General features: G+C 37.2%; 3 protein-coding genes across 8 annotated transcripts; 1 reads left to right on the top strand and 2 right to left on the bottom strand.

Moving 5' to 3' along the window:
- The first annotated feature begins 767 nt into the window (after positions 1–767).
- On the top strand, positions 768–9,016 carry LOC148720595 (dynein regulatory complex subunit 5-like). 6 transcript variants are annotated; one of them, XR_015993577.1, is made up of 9 exons: positions 768–962; positions 2,054–2,127; positions 3,068–3,132; positions 3,505–3,583; positions 3,706–3,833; positions 4,746–4,789; positions 5,181–6,222; positions 7,585–8,035; positions 8,165–9,016. XR_015993577.1 is itself a non-coding variant. In XM_088739846.1 (7 exons), exons 1-7 carry the CDS (start codon positions 930–932, stop codon positions 5,328–5,330), a joined length of 573 nt encoding a protein of 190 aa, XP_088595972.1. In that variant the 5' UTR covers positions 768–929; the 3' UTR covers positions 5,331–8,135. The 6 variants fall into 6 exon arrangements, 1 of the variants encoding a protein (XP_088595972.1); XR_015993578.1 differs by lacking the exon at positions 8,165–9,016 and having other exon boundaries at positions 5,181–5,576; positions 5,972–6,222; positions 7,585–8,135; XR_015993580.1 differs by lacking the exon at positions 8,165–9,016 and having other exon boundaries at positions 5,181–5,576; positions 7,615–8,135.
- Positions 4,322–7,548, bottom strand: LOC148720596 (uncharacterized). Its single transcript, XM_088739848.1, has 3 exons — positions 7,407–7,548; positions 6,606–6,912; positions 4,322–5,247 (listed from the first exon to the last, which is right to left on the bottom strand). Exons 1-3 carry the CDS (start codon positions 7,453–7,455, stop codon positions 5,223–5,225), a joined length of 381 nt encoding a protein of 126 aa, XP_088595974.1. The 5' UTR covers positions 7,456–7,548; the 3' UTR covers positions 4,322–5,222.
- A 1,203-nt stretch (positions 9,017–10,219) lies between the features above and the next one.
- LOC148720594 (DNA methyltransferase 1-associated protein 1-like) lies at positions 10,220–26,355 on the bottom strand. The gene is made up of 18 exons (XM_088739839.1): positions 26,008–26,355; positions 23,481–23,572; positions 22,265–22,460; positions 21,769–21,807; positions 21,319–21,389; positions 20,288–20,345; positions 19,995–20,054; positions 18,900–19,013; positions 18,025–18,158; positions 16,697–16,766; positions 15,707–15,772; positions 13,600–13,672; positions 12,927–12,978; positions 12,414–12,485; positions 11,839–11,882; positions 11,648–11,682; positions 11,224–11,292; positions 10,220–10,741 (listed from the first exon to the last, which is right to left on the bottom strand). The coding sequence occupies exons 1-18, from the start codon at positions 26,089–26,091 to the stop codon at positions 10,676–10,678; spliced, it is 1,395 nt and encodes a 464-aa protein (XP_088595965.1). The 5' UTR covers positions 26,092–26,355; the 3' UTR covers positions 10,220–10,675.
- Positions 26,356–27,668: the final 1,313 nt, after the last annotated feature.

The raw sequence follows: 27,668 nt of genomic DNA, 5'->3' as shown, positions 1-27,668 counted from the left end.
AATTCGCCGAGGGTTATGGTTTATTTGATTAAGCAGGTTACTAGGTAGGCAAGACTAAAGTCCTGATGTGGAGTAAAGTCCTGATGTGGTTGTAGTAAGAGCAACTTAATCCTGAAGCTGGAACATTTTTTAAAGCCTTGTGTTCCACATGACTGTAAAAAGAACGAAAAGACGATGTTATTTAAAGTGATTTGATGCTTGGGGGCCACCTCAAACTTAACGCAATTTTACTTCGAAGTTGAAGTAAAATAAGATCAAAATCTAAATTTCCATCTTTCTCCGGATCGAATATCTCACGATTGTCTCCACATACAACTACGTGATTCTCAAAATTTAAACCTCAACATCTTAAGACTAACCTTCAAGGTTTGTTATCTCATGTGTACATTTTTTGATCTTCAGTAAATCAAATCTCAAACTTCAAGTTAAATCAAATCTCAAACTTCAAGTTTTCGGGCTTTTTTCACGTTTTGTTCGCACTTTGATCATTAAAATATTCTCAACTGAAGAACCAGCCAACACCACGAGTATCCACAGGGTTAGAAATGTTGGTGAACTTGTCATACTCCTCAATCCATCCTCAAAAAGTTTCACAAAAAGGTGTCGATCGTCCAGTTGAAAACCCGCAGAAACGCGTCGAAAACTTTACAAATGGCGCCGAACGGGACAAACCAATCACACTCGCGCATGCGCACACAAAATGCCTCTCTGTTCCCTGTAGCCATTTCGCACCACTTGTTGCCCATTTCGCTGTGCAGCTTTCCGTGCAAGGACTGGACTTAACTCCCGGCTACGCATGACTTGGATGAGCTACTGCTGACCAATTACCGAATTTGACCGAAGTCTGGCTTCGACCGGAGGGCATCGACCGCCATAGCAACAACATCTAAGCAACTTCGAACTTCGTGAAAAAGCGCGAGTGCTCGAAAATGGAGGTTGCTGGTAAAAGAGTTCCATCACCGGTAATGTCTGACTACTGTAAAAACATTATGCTTTTTTCATACAATCGAATTTCTGGAGGGAAAAGCAAAGATTAGTTTACGGAGACTGTCTTGTACACAGCGACGAGGCATTAGATTAATTGTTCCAAAAATCTCCGCTTAGTACATGACAAGACACATATTGAATTTGAAACCAGATATGAAAGGTGCCATATCATGCACAACCCATAACCCAGACAACAATGTTTTGAAGTGCTAACCTAGAAAACGAGGTATCTTGTCACTCATCCAATGAATGCGACTGAAAATGTTACAAGTAGAGAACCATCAGGTACCACACATAACATCTAGTGAGCTGACAGTGTACTTAAATGGCTATAAAAATCCGTCCATTGTACAAATTAATTTTGATAGATGAAAAATACATAATATTTTGTCATTTGTGGACAATAAAATGTTGAGAACTAAAAATGGTATACATTTATGGAATGAATGGACACTCGATCAATTGTGTCCTCACTGACTTCCCCCTATTATTCCGACTTCAAATGTTCACACATCAGTCTACTGAACCTTCACTTTCACTGTGGTACTTGAGTAGTGTAACTAATTGCAAAATTTTTTAAGCCAATGACTTTGGCCAGCTGTTTATGTAGCTACCATATTGACTGTGAGACACATGAAGGAATTAAGCTAAAAAAATGGGGGTAGGATGGCAGAGGGGACTGGGGGTAAGGAGGTGTCCTTCCTGATTGGATGTTTCATACACTGTTATGGACTGCTAAGGTTGATGAAGCCTTGAGTGTGATGGTAAAAATGGTGGGGAGTATATTGAAGGCGAGAATATGCCATCTGTATATAATATTTTACCATCTGTGTTGTCATGGTTTTGTTGAAAGTATTAAGTATAATTGTACAATTTTTAGTTTGGAAGTGAGAAGAGGTAAAGTCCCAAGAACACTTGTAAAAACAATACTCTAAGTTTGTGTAAGGATGAAAATGATTCAAGACTGTTTTTAAACAACTACACGTTTTGCAGACACGATCTCACAGTGTTAAATATTCATAATGATATTAAACTTTATGAGGACAATCATTTTTGTACTCGTCAGATATTTGCGACTAAGGATAATCCTGCAGCTGATCCCCGTCAAATGAGGAGGATCATAGCTGAAGATCCTGACTGGTTAGTTATTGATTAAATAATTATGTTTTGTTATTCCATAATTATGTCTGTTTATTATTATTATTATATTAGAGTAATACTCTGGTAGCTTGGTAATTACATGACTGCAAATTTACAGGAAAAACAGAGAGAATATAGGGTAAAATTGGTTGGCTAGACTCAATAAGACCAGACAATTGACATGTATCTAAAAAAAAAAAAAGGAAAAAAACAAACAAATTAGTTTGTTTATGTATTTTTGTGATTTAAATGAATGCACCATAAACCAGTCGATAGCTCATTGTTACCACTACCAGAGAGGGGCAGCCTGAACAACTAAATCTTTTGGTTGTGGAATAATGCATATCTTATTTGATTGTCTGATATAACTTAAATCACTGCAAACATTTGGCTCACTTCTTGTAGCCTTCATTACACCTTTAGTAAAGGCTTAGAAATGTATCATTAACTATATATCATTAACATCAATATCAAAAAAAGCCTGAGGAATTGTGCAATCTTTGGGCATTACAGTGTGTTATTTGATCATTACCTTTTTAGACTAATTTCTCTGTTATGATTAGATTCAAGTAATTTAATATGACACCACCTTTATCACCCTTCCACCACCCCTTATGAGATTCTAGACCACAATCATTGAACTCCTCCCTCCCCAAATTTGAAGCTCTTATTAAATAAATTCTAGTTTGAAAAAGAGACCCAATAATAAAGAGATCACCTGCGTACCAGTGTGGTCTTTCAGCTGTTCTGTGGAGAAAAAAGAGTGGACTGTACAGTCTATTTAACAAAGTAAGGATCTCAACCAAGACTGCTCACGTCAAACTTCATAGACAGTATATCTTAGTTAAAGTCGTATTTCTGACAAATTTTCAACTTGAAATTCTTTGAAATTAATATGTGCTCTGTATTAATATGTATTAATATGTGCTCTGTATTGTAGGAGTCTTACTACCGTTCCACTGCTTACAGAACTCTGTGTAAAGCACATTGTGAAAAACTTTGAAGGTATCATTTGATTTCCCATTTACCAGTGGTAGATTTTTGTTTCTTGGGACACACTTGTTTGGACACATTTGTTCAGTTTATTTTAAACAATTGGTGTCCACAACGCAGTATTCCTGCTGGGTATTGGACAAGTAATCTCTTTCCAGAATGAAAAATTCTATCATATTAATTAAATTAAATACATCAGTGTGCTAGGTATACTCTAGATATCACATACTTATGTGATTGTTCAAGCAGACCTATGAAACCATACTAATTTGCTGGTGTTTTATGCAAACTCTTACTCCCTGTAGAAAGTATATTAAATAAAATTCATCTGTCATGTATGTAGTACTACAGGTATGGTGAAGGCCAACTTTATTTATTTCACAGATAACCCAGTTCTTGATGAACTCCTTCCAAAGCATAAGTTCAAAGTACTTGAAGCCTTGTCTACAGAAATTGCCATGAAGTATGTGTAGAGTTTTGTTCAGAGTTTCATAATGTTTCCAGAAACTAAATGTACATTTATACATGCAATATTTTTAAGTTATCCAGCTTTAATTTGATTTTTATTCTTGTGTAATGTACCAGAGTTACAGCTGGACTGGTTTCTGATGAAGGATATTGGAAAAGATGTTGTAAAGCACGATGGAAAGTTTGTGATATCAACAACAATGGAAACAGTTGGAAGAGGATGTACTTTGAAAGGAATTTACAAGGTTTGTACTTCTGCAACTAAATACATGTATGTACATCTTGAGGTTTAATATTAAAGGGAAGGTGTTATTTGTACAGCAGTCAACAGACCACACCCCAAGGATTACAAGTCATTTGTGTTTAGAGCAGCATGATTTTTTTCTCGGAATTTGGAGCTATTTGATATTATTGTTTCTGCGGGCAAGCCTCTGTTACATCCCCACGAACACTGTAAACATGGTGCTGTGTACTGTGTCTGAATGTCTGTGTGTGGAGGGACTCATGTTTGAGCAGTGAGGACTGCAAGACTAAAGAGTAGTTGACTGTCTTTGGGGCTAGCAGCTCCCAATGAACATCCCTGGTGCCTGTTATCCATTATACAGCTTGATGCAGTGGTCAATTGGCATCTCTACAAACACCAGTTGCACTCTCTAATTATGGCATCATGATACTGGTGTGTTAAATGTTATTTAAATCATGATGATATCAGTAAACAATATTGACTAGAAGATTTTGTTGATATAAAATTTAATATAATATTTTATTAGACGTTGTGGTGTGTCGTATTGTTAAGTATTTTAATTTGTGAGTTGTGCCATATTTTAACGAGCCCATAGGGTGAGTTGAAATACAGACAATGAGTAAAAATACTCAGCAATACTACACAATAAAACATGTAATAAGAGACTCATTATCCAAGACACCAAATTGTTATTTCAGTGGGGAAAAATTTTGCAGATATTTCTGGAGTACAAATATCCCATGATATTTGTACTTTTTTTTGCACATTATTTGTACTCTACAAAGCACAGTTGGATAATATATATCCTTTTTGCTTATTATTTTGATGCTTTATAATTCTAAATACTGTAATTTGAACCTACAAGAAGGCATTTGAATTACATTGTCTGCATTGAATTTTTTCTTATTTTCAGGGCTCATTGAAAATTTTGTCCCAGAAACCACAGATCAATCTTTGGTGAGTTTTAACTGCTGTTCATAAGAAAGGCTATGCACTGAAAATGCAATAATTTATGTGTGCATAAGGTTGAAAATGCTGTCATTTTGTGTCCATGACATGAAAACCAGCTTTTGGGATTTTAAATTGTCCAAAGTTAGGGGAAAATGCCCAGCCAATATTCCCACATTTGAGTAATGTTATGCAATAGTACTTGTCAAAGGAATACCTATAACAAAGAAGAGTCTTGGGCAAACTGCAGAAGTACTCGTTTTCAAGGAACTTTCTGAGAGTGGGAACCAAAATGCTGTTAAATAAATTTTAATTTAATTCAGTTCATTCCATTGCCACCTTTGGACATATTATTGCATTAAACATGTATAACTATTGAATTGTTTCCCTTCTTGAACAGTTGAATGAAACCCTTAAGCTGTCAGCTCCATATGTTAGAGGGTTAAACATCAGACAGCTTCTGCCTCCTGTAAAAGAAACATTAATCAAAGATGATGATAACTCTGATGGGTATTCCATATTTTTCTTTGCCATAAGTATTACACTTTGATTTCTAGAGTACAGGGAGAGAAATAGTCAATTCACTTGATATGGAAAACTATTTTTGTTGTAGCTTACTGCCAAATCATTCAGTGAATTTTCCAATGAAAATGGTAAAAGTATATACATTTGTAAAAAACATACCTCTGACCCTGGCCTAGACAAAAATCCTAAGCAGTAAACAAGCCTCAGTTGTCAAATTATTGGTAGGTATATAAGGATTCCATACATGGTGGGATTCAAACTCATTTCCAAGGTAAGTTTAAAGTTTTTGAAACAAACAATTAGGGGAAAATTTAATTCCATCTAAACTTTTGCAACAAGAAAATAATTGGAGTCTCAATGAAGACACTGTACATGGACATGTATCTTGGATTGACAACAAAGCTCAGAATGTGTGATCACAGGAAACCACATATTTTGAAGAGAAAACAAAACAATATGTGCACTCAACAGTTATTTGGCACATCTTCTGTCAGCCACTCTTGTAGAATTTTAATGTTCTTGGGCACATTATTTAAAGGACAAAACACTTACTGTCAGCAATAATTCTGGTGTTGATGCTTTGACTCCTTGGAGTGACTAGCATCTAATTTCCCTTCACAATATCTTCCCTGAATTACATTTACATTTTTACATTTTATACCACAGACTTCTATGTGGATATATTCAGTCGCGCTTAACAGTATCGTAAGGTTGAGATCGAACGTCAGCATCTTTTATCAGGGGCCTCTGGCAGCCACTTCAGTCCATGTAGCGATCTCACCTTCCCACACATCCCACCCCGGGGAGGACATCCACTACACAGTAATCTTGTGCATGGGAAATTTACATCTCCTACTCCTAACCGTGCAGGAGACGGGACCTACAGTTTTACGTCATATCCGAGAAGATGAAGCAATGTGAGTGAAGGGTCTAGCTTAAGGACACAACGTCATGCCCCAGCCAGGACTTGAACCCAGGCCAACTGACCCAGAGTCCAGCGCACTGACCACTGGACTACACACACCTCACAATAATAAAGATTTAGTCACAGGAATAAAGGACATGATCACCAACTAAAGAGGCTCTGGATTGTCAAACAAATTCTCCTTGTCAACACCTTAGGAAATGTATAAAGAACAGCATGGAGAATATGGATACTGATGTTAAAATGTGAAGGGTTGCGGAAATCTACAGTTTACGAGGTGTTAAGCTACATTTACTGCAAACTTAGAATTCTCTTAACAAGTGAAAATTTAATGGCCTACACTATTTCAATTTAAAACAATTTGTGTAACCTCACCTGTCTTTGTACACTGAGGGGACAGCATCAGAATCACGGCTCAGTTCCTCTTTCATTTGAACTGTGCCACTGTCAGATTCTTTGTTCTCTAAGGGAGCTGGTCTGTTCAGTGCAGCATGTCCAGAAAATGGCCTCCATGGAAGGCATGATCTCTGCCTTACATTTGTCTTCTCACCAACTCTCTCTGTAGTTATTTCAGCCTTGGCACTGAATGGACAAGGTTTTATTCCAGCCTGAGGTGGTGGCCCTCTGGAACTGGCAGTGAAAACACCATGCTGGGCTGCAGTGGGTGGTCTTTGGATGCTCACTTGCATTAAATTTAAATACAAAAACAACAGTAAAATCTCACATCAGTTTTTATCGACGTATAAGATATTCCATCCCTAAACCACAGTGTTTACCTTACAAGACTTCTTTAAAACAACAAAATGACTACAAAAACAACAAATATTGACAACAATATCAACAACATTTATATATATCTTTGCAATTAAAAAGGTACCACCAAGAAACAAATTGATCCACTCTGCTATACTGTTATCTTCACGTACATAAATCCTTTACGCCCTTACATCAGTGTGCATATTCTCCATTCTGTTTTTTAAACAGTCCGATTCATGGTACACGTAATAATAGCATCGGTGAATCTTGTTAGAAGTCTAGAGCTACTTTACTTGCTGATCATTTCCGTTATTCTCGTAAACCTTATTTTTTAATCAGCTTTGTTAGTTTAAGGAGAGATTTGCTGCTTGTCATTCTTAGGAATTCATGGGTTAACCAACTAAAGTCCGATTAAAATACCTTTCGAGTTGTATAGACCTCTAGCGATCTCATAAGCTTCAGAATCCATACTTCAGTCGCTACATTGTAGCTTTGACTTCGTTACAACCAAATCATCCACATTACAGCGCTTGAACATTCTGTTCGAACCATCAACCCTCAGTTCTGATAACAATTATAATTTCACGTTACACTGCAGGCATCAAGCGTCCGCCATGTTGTATTTCAGGGACTTGAAAGACCCCGGGAATAAAGGCTTCAGTTGGTTGATGGTGTAAGCACTCTCCATGTGTATCGTTGAGGACGTTCAGGCTGAAAATCGTCTTTTCATCCCACCCCCCTTAAAAAAATCCATGTCTCGGAGCATTGATGCAAAGGACGCAGTTAGCTTGCACACAGGTTCTATTGGCACTGTACTGTGACACGATAGGTGAATCCCGCACGTTGGGAGAACTACGTAACTCACGCGTGCTGCTCAAGCCAGGATGCTAGCAAGAGCCCCTTTGCGTGCGAGGGATGCATGTTTGGAGAGAAATGGCGAAATGTTGAATGCAAAATGTCTTGAAATCAAAATATTTACTAAAACTACCTCATGGGTAATTGAGTGGATCCATGGTTCTTGGGTTCTCATCTCTTCTAACTCTAGTAAGGTAAAACTCAAAACCGTGTACAAACTGAATTGTAACTTTACCAGCAGAAAGTTAATGGTAATTACTTCAAGAAGATGAAATATATCTATTCTAAAGCTGAGCATGATTTCTTTTGTCTTTTGTACCCAGAACCCGATGCGAGCACCCAAACTGGGAGGATACTTAATTTTTATCAACTGTGTTGACTGTAAATTGGCCACTGTAAATAGTTTGTACAACAGATTTTTTGAGAGTTAGCCCTTCGTCAGAGCGTTAGCTCTCAGTCGTCGTTAGCTCTTCATCTTTCGCTCTGGAGAAGGTTTAACGGTCGAAACGTCAGCTTCTAAAACTCTTTACGATGGCCAATTTACATTAACAGCTCGGTTCATGGAGAGCGGGTGGAAACTTCGGAATTGATGTTTCCATTCGCCTATGTCGTTCTCTTTACAGAACAATGAACTTAAATTAATCGTAAAATTAGTCATTCGAAAGTTTACCAAAACGTATTGTTGGAAAGAAACAGCTGTCTTGCCGGCGAGTTGTAAAAGAGTTTTAACAATGTTTCCTATCTTCTCAATTTCCTGTTTTCTGTCCCTATTGTTTTGTATCAATCTTTTTGTTCTGGACAACTATCTTAAAATATATTGTGCATGTCAAAACGATTGCGACCACTATCTTTTCAATTTTGCTGTCCCTTTCAGGGCCCTTCTGGAAAGTTCTAATTCTAGTCGTTTGTAAAGTTAGTTTTCCCTTTGAGTCAAATGTGTTTGCTACCTCACTTATTTGCTAGTGTCCGTAACTGTCCAAGTTCTCCTTTTTATCTCTCCGTTCTGTATTAAGTAGTGTCAATGTTGAATCAAGTACGCGAGTCAGCAACTTATTACCATCTTTGTCACGTTTACGGATACGAACTCTAATCTTTTTTACTTATGTAACTCTTCCGTTTTTAACACAAAGACACTAAGAAACTTTCAATGACTTTCTATTAAATTTGTTAGCTCGCTTTGTTTGATTTCTATTCCGTGACTAGCGAATATCCGCTCGAAGCTAGCTACACAAAGCACTGTTCATTTCTATTTCCCCTACCTCAAAGTGTAAGATCGAAATTCGCGTGGTAACAACTTCATTTCCCAAGATTTTAATCGTACAAAGAATGCAATCTGAGGGAGAAATGTAAATTTCAACAACAACAACAAAAAGCAGCTTCTGAATAATGGAGATCATTATAAATTGATCTCCACGTTCCACTAAATGTAAAGACTGTGGTATTCTTTTGTGGTAACCAACACATACAGATCGTCCGACGGGCTGAATTTCCGCTGAATTTTGACAATTAACAGAGAAGATGGGAAACAAAACGATCACAAATTACCTTTACGAAAATGAGTATAAACGCCCTGATAGATCATAATCCAACAAACTGCGTTCTAAATCTTCCATTCATCTTTGTATCCATATTTAGTAACTCCCTGGTACTAGCTGCCATAGAGTATACACCTTCCCTTCGATCGCCGTCTATCATGTTCCTCCACAACCTGGCTACATCAGATCTTCTGATTGGATTTGCAGTACAACCACTCTATATCTCTTCAGTATGAGCGAGCTAACCAAACCTAGCTTCCTGTTTCTCTATTTGTTACTTTCTATAGTTTCTTGCATAAGGATTTATCTAATCATTCGTCACCATCGGTTAGAAATTCGCACCGTCAACAAATTGCCGTAGGGAATTTTACCCGAGATCACCTACTGAGAACACATGGGACAAAAATCGAAGAGCGCCAAAAATACTCTTATGTATTTTATTGTGATAGTCGTCCGTTACATACCGCTTTTTGTTGCTATGAAAATTTAACTCTTTACATAAGCCACTGGACAATTGCATGGAGCTTCACTGATACAATGGCATTTCTTAATTCGGCCATCAACCCATTTTTATACTGTTGGCGTGTCCGAGTGCTGCGGACGGCAATCATTAAGATGGCGAAGAGGATTCTCTTTCGACAGACTGAGGAGAATTCATCAGTTAAATACAACAGATGGGAAGGGTTTCCTCAAAAGAAAAGCCGTAACACCTCTTAAGAAACTTAATTTGCACCATAATTTCACCACCAGCCGACTGCTAATAAAATAAACTGCAACATATCGCTTTGGTAGTTTCAAAATGTTTACATCAAACATCAGAAAGAATGGATGGGCATAGCTGGGTAGGTTAAACACGGATTTAATTCGCTAAAATGTAGATTTGCATTTACAAGTTGAGCTTTGAGTTTTTGGGTTGGGAGAAGAAAATATACATCATGCTAAGGAAAACCTTAAGGGTTCTTACGTCCACAAAAGATTGGATCCCAATAAATTCATCGCGGGTGCCATCCTCCCGTAAAATTGCAGGGAAAAAGTTGTACAGTTGCGAACGACTATTAGAACAACTATAGTACTCTCACTGAACGTCTACCCAGTTTCTTAAAATTTATCTTGTGCATGGCAATAGAAATATCACTCGAGAAAGACTGCAGAGAAAAGATTTCACTCGAAAGGAGTTTGTTAACCTCTTTTTTTTATTATTTACAAACTGCATGCGTGATGCAAATCTAATATTCATGATATCCCCACGTGTATCCCGTATCTGACAAACACTGAAAGGTCCTCGCAATGTTTTTGCTCCTAGAGTCTTTTGTTTTTCTTCAACGGATTTTGGTCCAAAAACGCCGCAGCCGTTCTTCTTTTCCTCTGTTTGGAGAAACAGAGATGCAACAAATTAAATTGAACTTACTAAAAATATCTTAATTCTGGTACGTGCAAGTTCGATGCAGCAACTGCAGTTTCTTCCTATTCCGACATCGAACAAGAACTACAAACGAGTACATTTTAAAACGGTCACCCGTCAAGTCGCCTGAAAGTCATCTTACTTGAGGTCATGTCGCCCGAAACCAGAGTCATGTCGCTCGACATTTTTAAGTCGTAACGCCCGAAACCCAAGTCATGTCGCCCTAATGAGGCGCGACCCGACCTAAACTCCCGCGCTTATTTTACTCCACCACGACTATCATGCAGTTTAATATTTCGCTCCGTTTTAGTAATTGAACGTCTCAACCGGCTGCGAATCCATCGGTTCATCCACAATTGAAGCCAGAGAAAAAGATGAACCAGGGTGAAATTTGAGGCCCTGCTTGTTCGAAATTTGCTGCAACATTTTCGTAATCCATACTCACAGCGTTGGGAGTTCCCGGTGAAGGAGTGACGGCATCTATCAGAGGTGTGGAGGAAGCAGCTGTAATTTGCTGAAAAAAGGGGAAAAAAGTATTATACGATCGAAACGATGCTCTGATAAGACAGTAAGAAGATGCTAAAATATTAAAAGGTTAAATAATAGTGGAATAATATATCCCTTATTCGATGGTTTAACATTTAATACAGGGGGACATTTTTCTCATTCCTCGTATTTTTCCTTACCCTAACGGCGCTTGGACAAAGACAACTCAACTCATAAGATATCTCAACGTATTATACTTTACATCATCAAATAAGGTCGATATGATAAACTGGAAATAAAAGCATATTTTGTGCTGATGGTTGAAGAATATTTCACATGTTTGTCACAGAAAAGTAAACGAGATCTCGGAAAGGAATACCAACCACTTTGGGAACAGCAGTGACGGCTTCCACAGGAACTAACAAAAATAAAAGTTCACAATAAAAACCGTGTTACATACAAGATACGGTCTCTTTTAAAAACAATGCAGGATAAAGCAATAGATGACAGCAATAGCAACATTATAATCAAGAACAAGTGCAAACAACTGCATGTAAGACAATTTCCAAAATACCGTTTATGGTAGATATGTCTTTTCCCAATGCTTCCAGGCGATGTCTATCATAAAAGAATAGGCAGTTAAAATGACATGTTCTGACAACATAAAAAGGAAAGTGTGAAAGGATTTTTTCTGCACAGTTTACATTTATGAAATTAAATTTGAAATGAGCTTAAGTAAGACCAGTACAAGTGGTTTACGCCGTGCACAAGAAGTCCTTGCACATTTTTCTTCAACTGAGATGTACACTGTACAGGTATTTAATCCACTGAATCTAAAGTGGATCACTTAATTATAGCTAGATAGAGTTTCACCTAGGGAAAGCAATCCCGCTCTGTTTCAAAAGTGTTTTGCGGGTATAAATGTTTACTTCAATGAGGACGATTCGTGTAGAAATGTTCATTTAACAAGCTCAGTATAGTTAAACGGGTACTGGTTTCTAAAGACACTATGGCGCTGCGTCAATGGCGGTTGATGACGTCAGTTGGTCGTTGTGAAGAGTAAGTAAAGCTGACGTTTCGAGCGTCAGTCCTTCGTCATTCGCTCTGACGAAGGCTATGGCTCCAAACGTCATTAGAGTTAACACTCACTTCAAAGATTGGATTTCAAATTCACAGTTCCCAGCTGCTTGCTTCAAATCATACAGCAGAATCATCTCATTCCTGTTCAGATGAAACTCAATAAATACTAATGATCATGAATCATAATAAAACAATGTACAGTTTATCATAAGAATCAGGGCGCGACACTAACTTTTTAACTTACTAGCCAAGTGGCTAGTGACAAATTAGATGCTACAACACTTTCAGTTTGTTTACTAGCCAGACTGGCCAGTGGCAATTGAAAACCACTATCCAAAACTAAATTTCTACGAGTCTGTGGCTATTTGGCTACCGCTTATGTCGAGCACTGAGAATTACAAGTCTTTCATCGCTAAAAATTGACTGCACTGCAATTAATATCAGTCCAAGGGGGCCATCTTCAGAAAGTCCTGTAAGGCGGCTTTTTGAAGATCAGGATAAATTTCAGAATATCAGCAAAGTAAATGACTCCAAATGTTAATTGTAGCAAAAAGATAATAGAACTTCGTGTTCGCGGTTTACCTCAGTTCATTAAATTGGTGGCTGATGTGTTCAGTTGGCATCGGCATAAGATCTGACAAAGAATAAAATTCCAATTAAATCTGTGAAACATTAGTAACGCTGCTTAAGCTGCCCAACCAGAACAAGAAACAATAACTAAAGACAATTTGTTTCAAATTGAATATCACCCATCTTTCTAAATAATTTGGCGACTGATGGCTGATCTGATAAAGAATAAAATTCATAATAAATTGGAGAAACATCAGTAATGCTTATGAATCTACCTAACCAGAACAAGAAACAATAAGGCAATTTGTTTCAAATTGAGTATCACCCAGTGTTCTAAATACATAATTTGGCAATGGATGGCTGACTTAGGATTTCGCTTTTAAAACCTTTGCAGTTTTTAGCTCATTAGCTTGGCCAAGGCAACAAATATACTCGAATGAACGCAGTTGAACTATGTAATTGGAGAAATCCCCCCAACCCCCCCCCCCGTAAAAAAAGGAACATCAGTTTTCACATGATCGTTGTTTCCTTTTCAAATTAAATAATAGGAAAAAGATACATTTGCCCCTAAATAATGAGAAAAATGATTAAAATCAAATTTTACGAATCACTGCATATGATAACTTCAGCAGTGGAGAACATAAATTTGTAAACAATAACAAATCAATATTTTTGTTTCACCCACCAACTCCCAACTCTTCCAGGAGTTGTTCAACTGCCTTAGCTTTCTTCATTCCAACTGATCCTGGCATCTTCATCTAGCGAGCATTGTCAAGAAATAAAAAAGTGACAGGACGTAAAATATATCAAGGGAGTAAATTTCTAATGAAGCTCTGATGCTACATCAGAGGGGAGGGGGGGGTTGGGGGATATATTGGTATAATTTGACTGAGTTGATAAATGTCAATTGGCCACAGTGAAGAGTCTTTCAGGCTGAGGTTTTGTGCATTAGTCCTCCTTCAAATAGAATGATGAACGGCCAACACTAGAAACATTCGGCCTTAGATATTTTCTACTGTTGCCAATTCAATTTAACAAATAATTCGATTAAACTAAATTATCTGGTTAAAATTTATCAGTTGAGCATTGTTACCATCAAAATACTTTTAGCGATCAAAAGAGAAGGCAAACCACTGCAGTCACATATATTTCAATGTGTTGCATCTGCTTCACCCCTTTACACTCTAATATCAGTATGTATAATTATTCTCTACACTATAATGGGATAATTTGACGAGTTGATAATGTCAATTGGCCATGGTGAAGAGTCTTTCAGGCGGAAGTTTTGTGCATTAGTCCTCCGTGAAATAGAATGATGAATGGCCAACACTAGAAACATTCAGCATTAGATATTTTCTACTGTTGCCAATTCAATTTATCAATTCATTTGATAAAACCAAATTATAAGACTGGTTACAATTTATCAGTTGAGCATTGTTAACATCAAAATACTTTTAGTGAGCAAAAGAGAAGGCAGACCACTGCAGTCACATAAACCTCAACGTGTTGCAGCAGCTTTATCCCTTTACACTCTAACATTAGTATGTATATTCTCCATACTGTTCTCTATAAATTTCCTTTAGTTAGTAGCTGACAAGAAGAATTTGTTAAACCCTTTAAAGTACCACTCTGATTAAACCGCCCTATAATTTGAAAAACCAAAAAATTCAGTTATTTGATTATAATATGAATTTTTAGTGATTAATAAAGCCTTTTCAATAATAATTTTAGCTGAAAGTCAATTCTAGGGCGAGAAATTACGATTTGAAAACCGTTCCACCATTAATTTTTGTAATCACTTCGCAGGCTCAAGAAGACTGGTGCGAGTTTAGAGATTACTCATTTGACACGCTGTGCTCGTGGCCAATTTTCAAAAACAGTATTTTGATCATATATATTGCTTTTTATAACACTAAGACTAAGACTATTTCACTAAACTTCACGAGGTTTCTGTATAAATATAAAAGTGTGTTGAGTAATCTACGTCACAACGGGAGGGACTGTTACGTAGATTACTCATTTTATGTGCCGTGATCGTGGCTAATTTTCAAAACCAGTATTTTGATCATATATATTGCTTTTTATAACACTAAGACCAAGACTATTTCATTAAATTTCACGAGGTTTCCGAATAAATTTAAAAGTGTGTTGAGTAATCTACGTCACAAATTGGGAGTAATCTACGTCACAAGATAAGTTGGCCGTGATTATGAAAATTAATGGCGGAACGGTTTTCAAATCGTAATTTCTTGCCCTAGAATTGACTTTCAACTAAAATTATTATTGAAAAGGCCTTATTAATCACTAAAAATTCATATTATAATCAAATAACTGAATTTTTCGCGTTTTAAAATTATAGGGCGGTTTCATCAGAGTGCTCCTTTAATTCCCAAGATATGATTGTTAATTCTACCCTCTCCCTGCTGTAAATTTCCTTATAACTTAGTTACAAGAATATGGTGTTACTGTATGAGAAGATAACAACTTCTACCTGATACATGTTAATTTGAGTATTCTTATTACCTGTCTACTGGATAATGGATATTTCAGGGAGAAGTTACATCCTAATCACCTCTAGTAGTTAAAGGATTGTGAATTCTATAGTTTCTAATTAGTTGGTGATCATTTCCTTCATTCCCCTAACCTTAATGTGTGACTCAGGGGTTACATTGTAAGGAGAAATTAGATGCGAATCACTCTTAGGGGGTTAATGGGTTAAACTTTTCAAATGTACTTAAGGCTGTTACTCCCCTTTGAACTCAGTTGACTGATGATAGATTTGTCAATCTTACCCTTGTACTGCGCAGATACACACCAGCTCCTTTACTCTCTGGAAACTTGACTCCTGATGGTTCAGCCTAGGAAAATTAACAAATGGTACATGTGGAATACAGTAAAACCTCAATTATCTAGACTCGCAGGGACTGGGCCTAATAGTCTGGACAATCAAGGGTCTGGTAATTGAAAGTATGAATCAATATAAACATTCTTAGATCGAGTTCTGGATAATCAAAGTTAGACTGTAACTGGCTTTTAACAGGTTTTTACTGCAATTGGGCCCCAGGGCTCAAAATTGAAAAAAAATTCTAGATTGCAATTTGTGAGTAATTCCTAAAATTTAGTCCTAGGTTCGAAAATTTTAGTCAGAAAAGTACCGGAAGCAGAAATTAGAAACGAAGATTTCCTAAAAATTTCATGAGCGTTGCATGACGTAGTTTCTGAAAAAGTGTGCCTGCGATACATTTCTCAGCAAGAAATCAATGATAAGTCACGCAAAATTTAACTTAAATTTTACAGGATTTTTCAGATAAAACTACAGCAACCAGTAACAAGTAAGACACAAGGCTGTTAAATATAATTTGTTTATAAGCTAGGCTGTAAAACAGTCACAAAATCACTACCAATGGAGAAATTTAAGTCGCATAAGCAAAATCTTTATTTGCAAATGTGCCCAATACAAGCACAATTTCAAGCCCCGACTCCCTCTGCTATGCCAAACTCAAGGGAAGCTCTGAATTGAGCTACCTTACAACAGCTGTATGTCCAGAAATGTGCACTAAATATTGAGGGCACTCTTAAATGATCATCAAAACAAAAACAAATTACAAATAAACAAAATAGAAAAATACTCACCAGAGAATAAAGAACCAAGAGAGAAAGAGGATGGGTTTCAATGGCCAAAAAGTAAATTGAAAAATTCCACGTACATATGGTACATTTTACAGGAACACACTGCAAAAACAGTCCACTGTTTAAATCCTTTTATTTATAATTATGTTTACCTTGACTGGTTTGTCTCCTTGTTCCCCCTTCTTCTTAGTTTGCTTCTTTTTAACTTGTTTCTTGTCTCTTCTGTTAATAAACAGAATAACAAGAAGTTAGATTAATCACATCATACCTTGAAAATCTGCACATTGCCAACTACAGTGGAACCCCTCTAAACTGGACCCTCATTAAACTGGAATCCTCTCTAAACCGGACCTTTTTTTCGGCCCCAAAATCTCTGTCATACATTTTCTCTATTTTTAACCTCACTAAACCGGAACGCCTCACTTCCGGAAACCAGACACTATTTTTAGTCCGTAATCACATATTACTGACAAAGAATAATTTATGACCTTGTTAAACTGGATGTGAAAGTTTGAAGCTGCTGACAAAATCACACACATTTTAAAATGTGATTAAAATTAAAATCGTAATCATGCAGCTGTGAAATCCAAATCAGAAGTGAGAAACGCGCATCAGCTAATTATTTATTGTTCTACCAGTACTGAATCTAAAGTCAACAATCATGCCGCTGTTGCTGGGTTGAATGAAAGACAACAATAGGGGTCAGGTTAAGAAACTGTCATGTTGCAGGTGAAATCACTTGCGAAAACAAACCAAAGAGCAAACATCACTATGTTTGAGAGACCAGCAAAACGCCAAAGAATCAAGTTATCTTTTGAGGAGAGAATTGAGTTGATCAAATGCGAGGAATCAGTTCCTAAACCAACACTGAAGGCTCTAAGTGGTAAATTTGGGATTGGTAAATCAACTGTAGGTGATAATTTGAAGAAAAAAGTCTACAAATGAATTAAAAGCCATGATCATATTACCCTGTGTGTAACACTGAATTTTTTTGTAGATTAAATAAAATTACCTTGAAAAGCTTCCTTGTAATCTATGTTGTTAGTTCCTTTACTGATATGCTACAATATTGCTCGTGTACCATGTACTGTTACTTACAGTCAGACAGTACATTATGTTGCCTAAAATTGCCTTATTGGTAAAACCTCAGTACACCGGACACCTGTCTAAACCGGACATTTCCTCCAGTCCCAAGGGCGTCCGGTTTTGACGGGTTCCACTGTATTTCATGGCAGCCTAAGTGAAAGAGAGGTTCTACCATATGTTTAGCGACATAATTATTGATCAATCTTTAGAAGTTTCATTTTCTAGCGAAAAGAATGTTCTCATTGCTAAGTGAGAAAACAAAAGTTGTCCAAGGAAAAAGAACAAAAATACTCCAAAAGTACAATGTAGGTTCAGCCACCTTCCAAATGATGAGGAACAGCAGGGAAATAGTATGTTTTGCAAAGCAAAAGTACAAGCAATAGTGAGCACTTACTTCAATCTGTACGAGTCTGCTTGATTCTCAGCAGCTGTGATGAGTTTCTGTAAATCCTGCTGTTTCTTTTCCCTCTCTTTCTTGCGCATTTCAATTTTTCTTAATTCTGCAACAAGCATTTCTTCCTCTTGCACCTAAAAAGATTAAATTCAGGAGACAATTATACCACATGTCTTCAGTAGCCCTTAACACCCTTACTCAGGATGCATATTCTCCATACTGTTTTCTATACATTTCCTTAGGTGACAAAGACAATTTTATCACGAAACCCATGTGTCTCTACTAAAACAGGACCAAAGCTCTGCGTGATGTTGCGCTAGTTTGCTAACGAGATGGACGGGAGATAAGAATAATACCAGCCCTGTTAATGTGGGATAAATTATTGACTGCAAAAGTGACACTTTTATTTCACCCAACATCAAGAACATTGATATAATAAACATCACGCAATCTCTTAAGCAAAGGTGGGGTTAAATATCGGCAAAGAGCCAAATATATATATAAAGGCAACGTATTAGCTTGAAGAGAAGGCCGGAGCATGGGGAGGGGGCGGGAAAATTCTTCTACAGTACCGAAAATCTGTGTTCGGATCTTAACAAGATGGCTTCTTTATCTGGTGATCATTTCCTTTATTCTTGTGACCTCAATATGTCATTCAGGGGTGATATTGTAAGGAGAATTTGGATTCTAGTCAATCTAGGGTGTCAAAGGAATAACACTTCTCAGTTCTATGATTAAAAGAAACACATGTGCTTGTATGCCATCCTGTTTTCATCCGATTTCAACTGCTTTGGTTTTAAAGTTGTTAGGCGAAGCTCAGTAATTCCTGAGTGTACCAAAGTTTATAAAAATTATGGCAAAGACACGTACAATACCTGTTCTTGTGTGCGGTTAAACAACTTCAAAAGCTGTTTCTTTCTCTCTGTTTCATGCTGGCTGTCATAAGGTGCTGGCAAGTTCTGTGGCTCTTGTCCTGAAGGAGCTCTGGCCTGTGGAAAACAAGTGAGCTCACATTTCTCCTCTTTTCTACCATTGTGAAAACACAAAAAAAAGGAGTTTCTTTGTACCATGAACAAGCTCCATCGTATTCTTTTGATAAGTGTTGTCCAATGTCATTACTTAATTCAATGCAATTTCAATTTATACTCACCCTTTACAACCTTACATCTAACAAAAGTATTCACAAGGCTTGACACTAACTTTTCAACTTACTTCTGAGCCTAGTGGCTAGTGACAACTTAGATGTACGTTACAACAACTTCAGTTTATTTACTAGCCAAACTGGCTGGTGAAAATCAAAAACCACTCGCCAAAACTGAATTTCTACTAGTCTGTGGCTAGTTGGCTACTATTAGTGTCAAGCCCTGATTCATATTCCCCACAACGATTTCTCTACATTTCCATCAAGAGCTTCTTAAATTACATGTAGGGATCATTTTGTGAGAAACGACCTTAAAACTTATTTCAAAGATGACACTCAAAGGAGAAATAAGAAACCAGTCATTCTTAGGAGTAAAATGTTTAAGAGGGTTTTTGTCAGTTTCAGAAGAAAACCTTTGGAAGTCACTCATTTGACATTTGCAGTAATCTATCAAAGGCAGGCTTAAATGCCTTTGATAGATTAGGGAGTTCTTAGACATGATATAACAATCGCTATAATCACTTTAACACTTTAACACTTGAGACTGACTACAATCCAAATTCTCCTCACAATATCACCCATGAATCACACGTTAAGGTCACAAAATAAAGAAAATAATAGGAAATGTATAGAGTACAGTATGGAGAATATGCATACTGATGTTAGGGTGCTAAGGGTTAATCACAAGTTGACCAGTGTAGACCTATGTGTCAACCTTGTAAACCTAATGAAGACTACCGTGAAGTGGAGAGAAGGTGCATTGTAGAATGTTACTAACAAAACAGAAGCTAAGCATACAACCTTTATTACAGGCAGCTATTGAACATACCTTGAGTAACTTTGTAACACAGCTGTAATAGCGATCCTTTAACTCTTCAATGGTTCGTGCCTGCAACAACACAGATAATTCATTAACTCAGAGTAGTGCTCATATAAGGTGTTCACTAATTATCATTTACATTATTCATGAGGTGAGAAACCAAAAGACAAAAAAAAAAAAAAATTTTATGTACTTTTTAAAAATAAATAAATAAAAACCCAACTGCACAGGATACTTGTGAACCTGTGAGCCGTGATTGACAAGAAGCATTCATTAAATATTATGGGATATCTTCTGATTACCTGATACTTTTCTCTGTCAAACCTGTCATGAATTGTTATAAATTGCAGATCAAACCGCCTGCAAAAAAAAATCATAAGCATTAAATTAAATAAATATGGTATGTACTATTTCGTAAAACAGGCTCTGTGTTGTTGTGCTCCATTCAGTAACGGATCACAGATGATGTCATAACGTTGAAATGTGATAAAAACAAAAACAGTGGCAGACAAGGAGCAGGTGTGTGTGTCATGGACTGATTATCTTACTTTAGTATAATTTCAGAGCTGAGCAAAGAGTTTCCAGCAATCTGATTGGTCGAGCGGTTCCTTATATGACACTATATAAACCGCTCCATGCAGTTTATATAAAAATGTAAATAAAATGTTAATAAATGTAACTAAAATGTTATGATTTTAGACATTTCTCTGTTGTTGACAGCTCTGAAATTATACTAAAACAATTATTTGCCTCAGGTTCGGTAAATATTGTCGTATAATCCCCTTGACTTTGTCTCAGGGATTATGCGACGATATTCACCTCGCCTTCGGTGAATAATTGTTAAATATTCTGACATCTTTTGTGATCTACATGATTGTATTACTGACAGTAACTGTTACAAACACACAACAAACTGAAATATCTCTTTGATTTACATGATAAAAAAGCAAAATGCAAAAATTTATACGGCAAAAAAAAAAAAAGCAAAATTTTATGGTGATATCATTAACATGCCTACCCTCCAACTTATACAGTATCACAGGTGACAACCAATAAAATACAAAACGTAATAATCCTTATTGTAGTCAAAGTAATTAATTACAGTTCTGTCAGGAGCAACTGAAGCAATGTGCCGTACAGGTAACCCATCCCAGATTGGCCAGACCCTACCAAAAATAGTTTAATTGGAAAAAACAGTGGGAACCTAAAGTTGTATATTTAGAGTTACTGTACAGTAGCAAAACTCATCCATGAGGTTAAGCATGAAGCACTGTCTGAGGTTTGTATTACCCTAAAACTCAATTCTGGAGGTGGGTTCAAATCCCTCATTTACCTGCACAGGTCAAACAGGTGATCAGTTTCATCCCGCGTCCACGTAGAAGGAGGACCATCATGAAGGTACAACTGTACAAATAAAGAAATCAAACAATAGTAATCTACACATTAATTTTTTACATACAGCTGTAATCACAGCTTGCTTACAAATTTTCAGTGGAATGTTGTAAATTGCCACAATGACTAAATGCAAGGCCTTAAATCATGTTTTGTGCCTGGTCTTAAAAAGACACAAGGCTTTCATTTACTGTAATAATCATTATCCATATTGTATTTTTATAAGATGCAAGCTCTCCCCTGACTCCTAGAGCCGCATTAATGTCATAAAATTTTCATTTTGAACTCCACACACCATAACATGTTTCACAATATCCACTGAGTAAAAAGGAGATGGTTCCCTTCAAACCAATTTTGACTTCTTCTCGTTCAAAATTTTGACAGATCTTACCTGGTACTCTTCATCTGCATAGCTTGGAACATTCACCTTCTGCACATTTTGACAAATACAAAAATTCAATATTAATGTGAATATCCATGGGTAATAATCAATGTACATATCTTCAATGGAAAGCTATAAAAATTCGAGTACAGGCATAAATAATTTAGAATGTTAGTAACAAACAGAAAAAAATCCTTTTGACCACATACATATCTCTTTATCATACATATACAGAGCTCAACATTAACTTTTCAACTTATTAGCCAACTTAGATGTTGAGACAATTTCAGTTTATTTACTAGCCAAACTGGCTTGCGGAAATCAAAACCCACCAGCCAAAACTGAACTTCTGCGGCTAGTTGGCTACCATTAGTGTCAAGCTCTGCATATACGATCTCGTCTGAACAAAAATTGTAAGAAAAAAAACACATATTCAGAAAGTGCACTAGTCTTGCAAACTTAATTCCTGCCTGATCAGAGACAATTCAGACAGGAGAAACTTTACCTTATTAAACCTGGCAAATGGATACTCTTTTCCCTCATCTGCTACCCTCCTCCAGTGGTAAAGCACTGCTCCGTCTGTGCGAGCAGGGTTGGTAAAAGGCATCCACTTCCATGGTCTCACATGCCTGCGTCCTAACTTGGCTTTCATCTGTTTATAGCCATGAGATGTGTCTGATGAAGCCAGTGGTGGAGAGTCTCTGAATGATTACAAATCAAAGTATAGGATTAGCAACAGAACAGACAAACAGTTGAATGCCAATTGGGGAAAAAGGAGAACATGGCCAACACCTGCACATTACAAGTTTATATGTGTGTCACATCCCTGTTGAAAATGTGATCACATATTGCACATGTACACACACAACAATTTCACACATCAAAACTTCTTGTTTGATAACTAGGTAACCATCACACTGAAATCTGAACTAAGTTTCCACTTGAAAAAATCCAGTGACAAACCTTAAATGCCAAATTTACCACTACCTCAAAGATCATGAACAGCATTCAAGAGAGCTGTTGTATTTTGAAAGATGCCCCCCCCCCCCCCCCGCAAACAGACATTCCCAACCATTTAACTGCTTTTAAACTTTAAAATCCTCTTCACTGTCATAGACTAAATTGTAATTCAATATAATTTGGATATATCAACAAAGTTGAAATGGTAAATTGGCCACCGTAATGATTGCAAAAGCTAAATTGTAATTCTATTAGAAACTACTTTGCATTGCTTTTTGGAATTGCTTGAAGCAAGCCATGACCAGAAAAAAGACAACTTTTGCTAATTTTTACATATCATTAGCAGTAGCCAACAAGCTTTATGTTTGCATAATTTATCAGAACAATTATCTTCATGAGGTGTTGTTCCCAAAAGATGATGTAAGAGCTTGTTTGGCTTTGCACACATGAACAGAAGTAAGAGTGTTGAATAGTCTAGATTAAGTAACAAAAACTGTTTTATTCCACCTACCATAAAATGACTGTAAATAATCTGACTTACAAATTGTACCTAGTAAGTAACACTTGAAAACCGAGTTATAGCAGGGAAGGTTACATTTTAATGAAAAGTAAACAAAAGGTTAAAAAATATGGCAAGGTTTAAAAATAATAATTATGGCAATTTCTAATTACTGTGCATTTCAGAAGGATGTCCTCCAATGCCTTTCTAATTCCTAAGCTAGGAGTCAACACTGTGCTTCACTAAAAAATTTTCAACTGACCTGCTGTCACTGTATAGCAAGGCATAAAGTTCACGATGCATTCCCTCAGGACGTTTGAGACTTTGTTCCCCAGTTCTTCTGAGTTTTCTTGGCTACATCATTCAGAAAATACAAAGAAGAAAACACCACACTAATCTTAAAATATTAAACATTCAGTCAATAAGTACAAAATATCAGACATGGTTTAATGCTATACTCTGTTTAAAGATCTTATGAATGTAACCAAGAAGTTACAATTCATTAAATCTTTTACTAGAGTAGCATCAAACCAAGTCTGATTGTCCACCTGGTTACTTGGTGAACTTTGAGTACAAATTATGTGAAAATTTAAAGTCACTGCAACAAATCTGTTATGAGATGTTTTATTCTCAAAATTGTCCAAAATTCACCAAATCAGCCTCCAGTTGCACCCTCAGGTATCACATAAAGGAGATTATCATCATCATTGAAACTAAAATTATAACAACTTTTGACTCAGCAATCTTATTTTTTTTGTTGAAACAAGACATGAACAAATTGAACTAAAAAAAAAAGTCTGTGATTTCTACTTCAACATTTTCTTATCTTTTGAACAGTTATTTTACTTCTACCTAGTTCTTTTCAGTGTAGACACCTATTCCAAAAAAGTGAGAACTTAGGAATCCCAGACACCATTTTTCAGTTCAATAAATGTATGTGGAGATCACATTGTAAGGAAAACAAAAGATGATGATTAAAAGCTGTGTTGCAAAAACTTATCTTATTAAATGTCTTAGTCTCCCTTGCAGCAGCCCTTTCCGGCGTCGTCACGCAAGCGAAAACTCCCCCACCAACGGCTGCTCACATTCAAACAACAGTCATTCCTTTCCCATTAATGTGTTATCCAATCAAAATAAAGTTATTGTCTGACAAACAACCGATGAACACGCGATATTTTTATTCCCGCGAATTCACAGGAAACACATTAATTAGCGTTATTTTCTAAAGATGGAATGCGATGTCATCGAAACTCCGAACAAAATATCAGATAATGATCGCTGTTTTGTTTGCCCAAATCCTGTGGGCAAATTTATAAAAACATCTCTTCTCTCTTCTATAATTACTGTTATGGCTTCTCTCTGATGCGAATTGAAGCTCTCAATACCAAAGGTATCTCGCACTGAGTCAAAAGCATCTTCATTTTGTCAGTTTCAATGCTCAGATAATACGAAGTCTGTGATTGGTTTGATTATTGAGGCGTGAACAATTTCCACAATATGGTAAGTAAATGCTGATTGGCCAATTTCCGGAAAGGAATGTTGTTCAAATAAGAGCAGCCGTTGGTGCGGGAGTTTTCACTTGTGTGACGACGCCGGAAAGGGCTGCAAAGGAGACTATAATGTCAGGGCATGAAAGAATAGGCTCCCATTCAGTTAACCTATTGACGTCCAGTGCGCCCGTATGCGCTCATGTGGACCCACACCCTTTCTACGCCTTGTGACGTCATCACTTTTAACCCTGGAGCACGACTTTGAGCACGTACTTGAACAGGTTGAAAATATCTTACCAATGATACCAGAATGAGCGCAACTGAGTGAGGGAGATTGGAGAAATAGAGCCAAAAAACCATGTAACTTTGACCTGAAAATCTGCACGAAAATCTTGTTCCATTACCCACCTACCTTTCTGAGCATGTGCTTTGAAAATAATGAGTAGTTTCCTAAAAAATCTCTACACCAAAATGAAGCCTACTAAATTTCCAGCAAGTGAGGAGAAACTTCAGGCAAGGAGAGGGGAAAAAAAGGGCAGGAGAAAGATAGAAAAGTAAAAGTCGTAAGTGGGGCATTACTTTTCAACCCAAAAACTCAAAATTTTACTTTCTGCGCGTGCCCGAGATTTGCAGGCTGCCATTTTGCATTTGGATCGAAAGGCCATTGAGTGTATGAGCTGTCAAGGGTTTTTTGGTAAGTTTGAGCTTTTAAAACAACAACAGTAACCCAAAATCTGCTCGACTAGCTTCAAAACACAGTTTTCCACAAAAGCTGCAGCCATTAATGGGTTAAATGGTCAAAATTAAAAGAATAAATTGCATTTACAAAACCAGTGTTAATTAAGCTAAAATAAAATGTAAAAGTATACTTTATAAAGATAGCGCAAATACTTTACATGTTGTTTCAGTTTGAATGAAATCAACAACTTTCTTTTTCTGTGATACCTCACACATCAGTACTTTGGCTTTACGATAATGAACATCGTACATGATCCTCCCCCTCCCCCCCTCCCCCCCCCCCCCAGGGTGTCAAGAGCAAGAATTCGGGACAATCTGTTTGAAACATCAATTCCCTTCTTTCAGGACGCTAAATACCGCACATCAATAAAAACAAGCGTTTCGTAGTTCCCAGCTCGATAAGCATTGCTTATCAAGTCTATTGCCAACTTAGATAACGATCTCACAAATGACTTTACAGTTTGCTAAATCACATACGGTGTGAATGCAAACATGACCTGTATCATCAATATATTAAAGCAAGAAATCTCGTTTAAATATCACAATAAAATACAAATTTACCTTGTTTCCCCCAACGATAGCTTCTTTGGTAGGCACGGAAGAAAGCCCTTGATCCAACTCTAAAATCTCTCGAATGTCACTCATATTTTCGATTCAAAGATGAACTTACTCACAAGGGGTACACAATACATAAGTTAAGAAGTCACAAAAAGAATTCTAAGCTTTCTTCGACACTAACAACTTAGTTTTTGACAACTCAGTTTTCAAGAACTGTAGGCCGCCATTATGTGTTCATTCAACTAGTTACCATTTTCTCTCGACCAGTGTAAGAAGATTCTCCACAGTTCACAGCGTGACTTGGACGGTTTTTGCAACCCCTGAAAACCCTCGTGGGAGAAGTTAAATTTATTAGTCCCCGAGACAAAGTCGAACGGATTATTCAACATTATTACACGACTCGGGCAGTCAGAGGGCCAATAACTAAAATCAACCAATCAAAATGCTCTGTTGCCGGTCAATATTCTCTTAGTGCTGGACCGGGCACTGTCCCGAATGGTCCCGAATGATACCGCGCTTGTGTCCCTTTGAACTTCAGTCGTATAATAAATCTCTTATTAACCAAGCTTCCTCGGGACCGTACCGGAACAATATCGGTCTTTTTTGTACGGACCTTGCTGCGCTCGGTCCGTACTGTCAAGATCTCGGACCGATATTCTCCCAGTACGGCCCTCGCGCTTGGTTACTAAGATATATATATTCAATTAGCCTGAGGTGAAAACTTGTTTAATCATAATTGCTCCGGTGCTTTCAAATGCCATTGTAAATTCATTACTCGAATAGAGACAAGCCGCCAATTTCTGCTTGAAATTTAACAGGTTTATTCAATCCAATCACTAAAAACTTCATGTATTTCTTTTCATAACAAGTGTTATCCCAAACTTAAAAACATCTTTTGAGCTCTTCAGAATTGTATTTTCTTCTATTGCGTTTATCCCTTCCTCAGTAACATTGACAAAACGCGAGGCTGCCATTTTGAAATTTAGCGCCCCTGCCATAATCACCCTGCGCGAGGTGATTATAGCGAGATATGACGTAGTTATCGACCATGTGTGGAGGCAGTGTGGGCGTGTGGTTAGAGTGTCGGACTTGTAGTCCGGCGCTCCCGGGTTCGAGTCCCACCCTGACCACTGGATCTGTTTCACGGTAGCCCCGAGTTCAGATCCTTGGCCACGCTTGTAAATAGCCAACTGGTTTGCCTCCGGCCGGTTGGGGTTCTTAATGATGTTATGTTCAATTTAGACCATGTGTTTCATTTGTTTGCAAGGACCACAATGGAAACTACTGGTTCACCAGTAATTGTGTAATCCTATAAAAAGACTTTTTTTTTTTTTTTTTTTATCTCTAATTTCACTCGGAGGACATCTTACGTCACGGGTAGGTCTCCAAACTAACTCTCGGGGGAACTGACGTCACAGAGCCTGAATGAGATCGGGATGGATGGGAAGAGGTGAAATACTGCGACAACAGTTACAATGAGTTTTGAGAAGAAGCTAAATGAAAGCGAACAAAAATCCGCAAGAGGCCAGAGACCATTTTTAACTGAAGGCCTCAATGCAAATAATATAATCCGTTTAAAATGGTTGAACGAAAAAGGAAGTGAAAATATCGTTTATCCAGCTGAGGACTAGTCCTAATTATCCCCGGGGACGGGGGGTGGGGCG

Source organism: Stylophora pistillata, chromosome 11 (assembly GCF_964205215.1).
Source record: "Stylophora pistillata chromosome 11, jaStyPist1.2, whole genome shotgun sequence".
NCBI classification, from domain to species: Eukaryota; Metazoa; Cnidaria; class Anthozoa; order Scleractinia; family Pocilloporidae; genus Stylophora; species Stylophora pistillata.
Note: the sequence above shows the minus strand (reverse complement) of the source record. Positions and strands in the feature narration are given on the sequence as shown.

Excerpts from the sequence above, each read along its gene's own strand:
- LOC148720595 (XM_088739846.1), top strand. The coding sequence starts at position 930 with ATGGAGGTTGCTGGTAAAAGAGTTCCATCACCG. Across the intron at positions 963-2,053 it reads GTAAAAGAGTTCCATCACCG|ATATTTGCGACTAAGGATAA; the intron begins GTAATGTCTGAC and ends TGTACTCGTCAG. Across the intron at positions 3,133-3,504 it reads CATTGTGAAAAACTTTGAAG|ATAACCCAGTTCTTGATGAA; the intron begins GTATCATTTGAT and ends TTTATTTCACAG.
- LOC148720596 (XM_088739848.1), bottom strand. The coding sequence starts at position 7,455 with ATGGATTCTGAAGCTTATGAGATCGCTAGAGGTCTATACAACTCGAAA. Across the intron at positions 6,913-7,406 it reads AGGTCTATACAACTCGAAAG|TGAGCATCCAAAGACCACCC; the intron begins GTATTTTAATCG and ends ATTTAATGCAAG. Across the intron at positions 5,248-6,605 it reads CCCTCAGTGTACAAAGACAG|GAGGCAGAAGCTGTCTGATG; the intron begins GTGAGGTTACAC and ends TTTCTTTTACAG.
- LOC148720594 (XM_088739839.1), bottom strand. The coding sequence starts at position 26,091 with ATGAGTGACATTCGAGAGATTTTAGAGTTGGATCAAGGGCTTTCTTCC. Across the intron at positions 21,390-21,768 it reads ATGCAGATGAAGAGTACCAG|TTGTACCTTCATGATGGTCC; the intron begins GTAAGATCTGTC and ends TTATTTGTACAG. Across the intron at positions 12,979-13,599 it reads CCTGGAAGAGTTGGGAGTTG|ATCTTATGCCGATGCCAACT; the intron begins GTGGGTGAAACA and ends ATTCTTTGTCAG.